This window comes from Citrus clementina, unplaced genomic scaffold (genome assembly GCF_000493195.1).
Source record: "Citrus clementina cultivar Clemenules unplaced genomic scaffold, Citrus_clementina_v1.0 scaffold_4, whole genome shotgun sequence".
NCBI lineage: Eukaryota > Viridiplantae > Streptophyta > Magnoliopsida > Sapindales > Rutaceae > Citrus > Citrus x clementina.
The window spans coordinates 10,912,069-10,915,223 of record NW_006262274.1 but is presented as its reverse complement, the minus strand read 5'-3'; the positions used below and the strand labels follow the sequence as shown (position 1 = coordinate 10,915,223).

Sequence of the window (3,155 nt, the reverse complement as noted above, 5' to 3'; positions counted from 1 at the left end):
ACGTGACTGATGCTGCAGACCTGAATACGTGTTAGGCTTTTAAATTGGGCCAATAAATTTGATTTTGAGTCGGCCTTAAGCCCACAAGCGACAAACCCAATATTCTCAACTCTCTGGGTATTTTTTTTTTTGTTTTTAACCGATTTAACGGCAACCCGATTTTTTATCCATTCATGTGAGTCTATCTTGAATCCTAAACCTTCATTTTTAACATAAAAATAATTTTTTAATTAAAAATATAAATAAAAATAAGTAACAAATAATTATAATTTTATCTTTGTGCGGTCAGTTAAATAAAATCATTTGAAAACCACTCAGCTATGCTTTCGGAGGCTAGATTTTCATTGTGATTGAATTAGTTCTAACAAATAGACAACGTGTTTTTATCCTACACTCGCCAATTTGCACTTGTAATTTATCAAGAATTAATTGGAACGAACCTCAAACAGTCAAAATTAAATAGTTAGTACGGGTAAAAGAGAATGGAGAAATGGGTCTTAATTACATGAAGATGCAGAATTACAACACACATAGCGAGTAAAACAAAGAGATTTATTAGTATGTTTTGGGAAAAGAAAATGAAACAATGTGAAGATTCTAATGAGCTGCATTTTCTTCTTCGCAAAATTTCGTGTAAGCCTGTGGATCCATCAAGGATTCTAAATCCGAAGGGCTGCTAGGCTTCACCTTTATCAGCCATCCTTCTTCATATGGGCTTGAATTGACCTACATCATTCAAAGGCATCCATGTTAGAGTCCAAAATTTTTATGGTGAAAATGTTCTTAGATTACGGACGCAAAATTTTGGTTACGCTTATGTTGCCAAGTGCTTCAGGATGGGGCTAGACATCTAGGCCTTAAGTTGGAACGATTCATCCCTTTTAAGACTTTTTAAGTATCTCCAAGTTTTCTTACTAATGTGAGAGAACTCTTAACAATTTCCAAATTGGACGACCCAAATGGACTCACGGTGAGACCACTATCCTTATATAAACTCAGGCACTTGCTCTTTATTAGTCAATATGGAATAACACAATAATTTCATTAAACAAAATATCTACACGAAAATTACGAAATTTTATACCCATTTTACTTTTATTAGGTTCCTAGAGTGTGAAAGAATTGACTGAGAAAATTACCAAGCCAGGCGTTTCAGTGAGCTTGGTGTTAACCTCAATAACTTCACCAGAAATGGGGGAATTAACGTCACTGGTTGCTTTCACACTTTCTACAACCCCGAAGCCGCCGCCTTGTTTGACTGAGGCACCAGTTTCTGGCAGCTCCACAAACACTACTTCTCCAAGATGATCCTGTAATATTGACACAAATAATTGGTCGAAAGTATACCGAAACAAAAGACAGTCGAAACGATGTCGTTTAAAAAACTTGTTTCCGTCACCATTATTTCCCCGTTCAGGAAATTTCAACTAACATGGTTAAAAAAAATAAAAATCTAACTTAAAAGCTCAGAAATCCTCGTGATAGTCTCCCAAAATTTTCATAGAATTTAAATAAAGAAACATTATCCCCCACGAGTTCATACATAACTAACCAATCTAATGAAAGAAACAGAGATAAGAAGAACCTGGGCATGATCAGTGATGCCAACAGTAGCCACAGAGCCTTCATGCTTCACCCATTCATGCGAGGATGCATATTTCAACCCATCCAAGACTACAACAAATCAAACCAAATAAGTAATCTTCTTTAATTGACAATAATGACTCAAAAGAATAGCTCTTGAATTTATGGAAAAAAAAAAAAAATCAACCCATTAGCTTGCAGAAAATAATCATTGGAAGGGGAAATGAAATGAGTTGAGTACCAGAAGAGAAGCATCTGGAGAGGGCAAATGCAGGAGTTTTGGAGGCGCAGGAAATTCTAAGAGCATTGGCAGTAGACGACGCCCACATTCTGAGTGCCATGCCTTATTTGCTTTATTTTTTCAGTAGCTCCAAGTCTCAAAGCATATAGGGTGAAAGAGATAAAGAATGGATGAAAGCTGACTATATATTTTCGTGGCTAGTTTTATCTTTGTTTGAATGGTTGATAAAGAAAGCCTAATCCTGAGACCACCACCACAGCACGATCTCCTAATGCGTTGGGCTTTAATCAAAAGCTTTTTCTTGCACAAATAGGTACAAATTTTATACCCGTTATGCCCATTGAAACTGTGACTTGTTTTCACAATAGATTTTCCCGAGAAAAATTATGGGCTTAAATGAGATGAGAAACCAACAAAATATCTGTATTTTCATTTTAACAAGCCCTGGACCACTTATAGTTTTCAGTTTTCTCCCTTGAGGTTTCATGGATCTCCATTTTAACATAAAGTATTGGTATTACTTCACCTTCCCTACCATTAGTATATCGACTGGAAGCCCATTTATTGATGATTAAGTAAAGGGCCAAAACACCCTTGTACAATTAAAACCAAAGCTATGGAAGATCTGTTGGGTAATAGCCTCTCGTAAAAATTGGCGCCAAAGTGTATAAACAATATGAAATGATCATACTATCCTTAACAAATGTTAACTTGTCTTTGCTGATTCAAAAATCAAAATTTAACAATAAAGAGCTTTAAAAATATTGATGAGCACTGCCAATATAAGCAGTGATTTCAAATGGCTACATTGGCAGTGATGTTCGTTATGTATTCATCATCTCAATATCACCATTCACAAGTAGTTTGCTCGACATAAGCCGTGGAAAATCATCAAGTTTTGACAGCATAGATCCAATGCCATTGTCGACAAATAATAATGGCCATGGATATTCACTTTAATGCCCAAACCTTTTATATTTAATGGCATACACAAATTCGCTATAAAATTTAAGACATTAAAGCGAAACTGCCATTAAATTTTATTTTATTTTTTATAAAAATACTTTGATTCCGAATTTACTTTTTATTTCATTTAAATAAATGTGACATATTCGTGTCTTATACACACCATCTCATCCATTGTTTTAACAAGCATGAACAGAAGCACGGCATTAAAATTTTATTATAATAAATTATCAATATACAATCAATGAAATTGTTAAGTATTTCGTTTGACATAGCTCATGAACAGATAAACTTTTTAGTCGAATGATCAAAAGAAAAGAAAGACATTTCTTGTCGCTTCTAAATATCAATTCGTTTATTTCTA

At 34.4% G+C, this 3,155-nt stretch overlaps 1 protein-coding gene across 1 annotated transcript; it reads right to left on the bottom strand.

Annotated features, from left to right (window-relative positions):
* Positions 1–483: 483 nt before the first annotated feature.
* Positions 484–2,091, bottom strand: LOC18044642 (glycine cleavage system H protein, mitochondrial). Its single transcript, XM_006436694.2, has 4 exons — positions 1,826–2,091; positions 1,586–1,674; positions 1,140–1,310; positions 484–726 (listed from the first exon to the last, which is right to left on the bottom strand). The coding sequence occupies exons 1-4, from the start codon at positions 1,923–1,925 to the stop codon at positions 598–600; spliced, it is 489 nt and encodes a 162-aa protein (XP_006436757.1). The 5' UTR covers positions 1,926–2,091; the 3' UTR covers positions 484–597.
* Between the last annotated feature and the right edge of the window lie 1,064 nt (positions 2,092–3,155).

Bases quoted from the DNA above. Each gene is read 5' to 3' on its own strand.
- LOC18044642 (XM_006436694.2), bottom strand. From the start codon at position 1,925: ATGGCACTCAGAATGTGGGCGTCGTCTACTGCCAATGCTCTTAGAATT. The intron at 1,675-1,825 runs GTACTCAACTCA...GATTTGTTGTAG, and splicing joins CTCCAGATGCTTCTCTTCTG to TCTTGGATGGGTTGAAATAT. The intron at 1,311-1,585 runs GTTCTTCTTATC...TCAATATTACAG, and splicing joins GCATCACTGATCATGCCCAG to GATCATCTTGGAGAAGTAGT.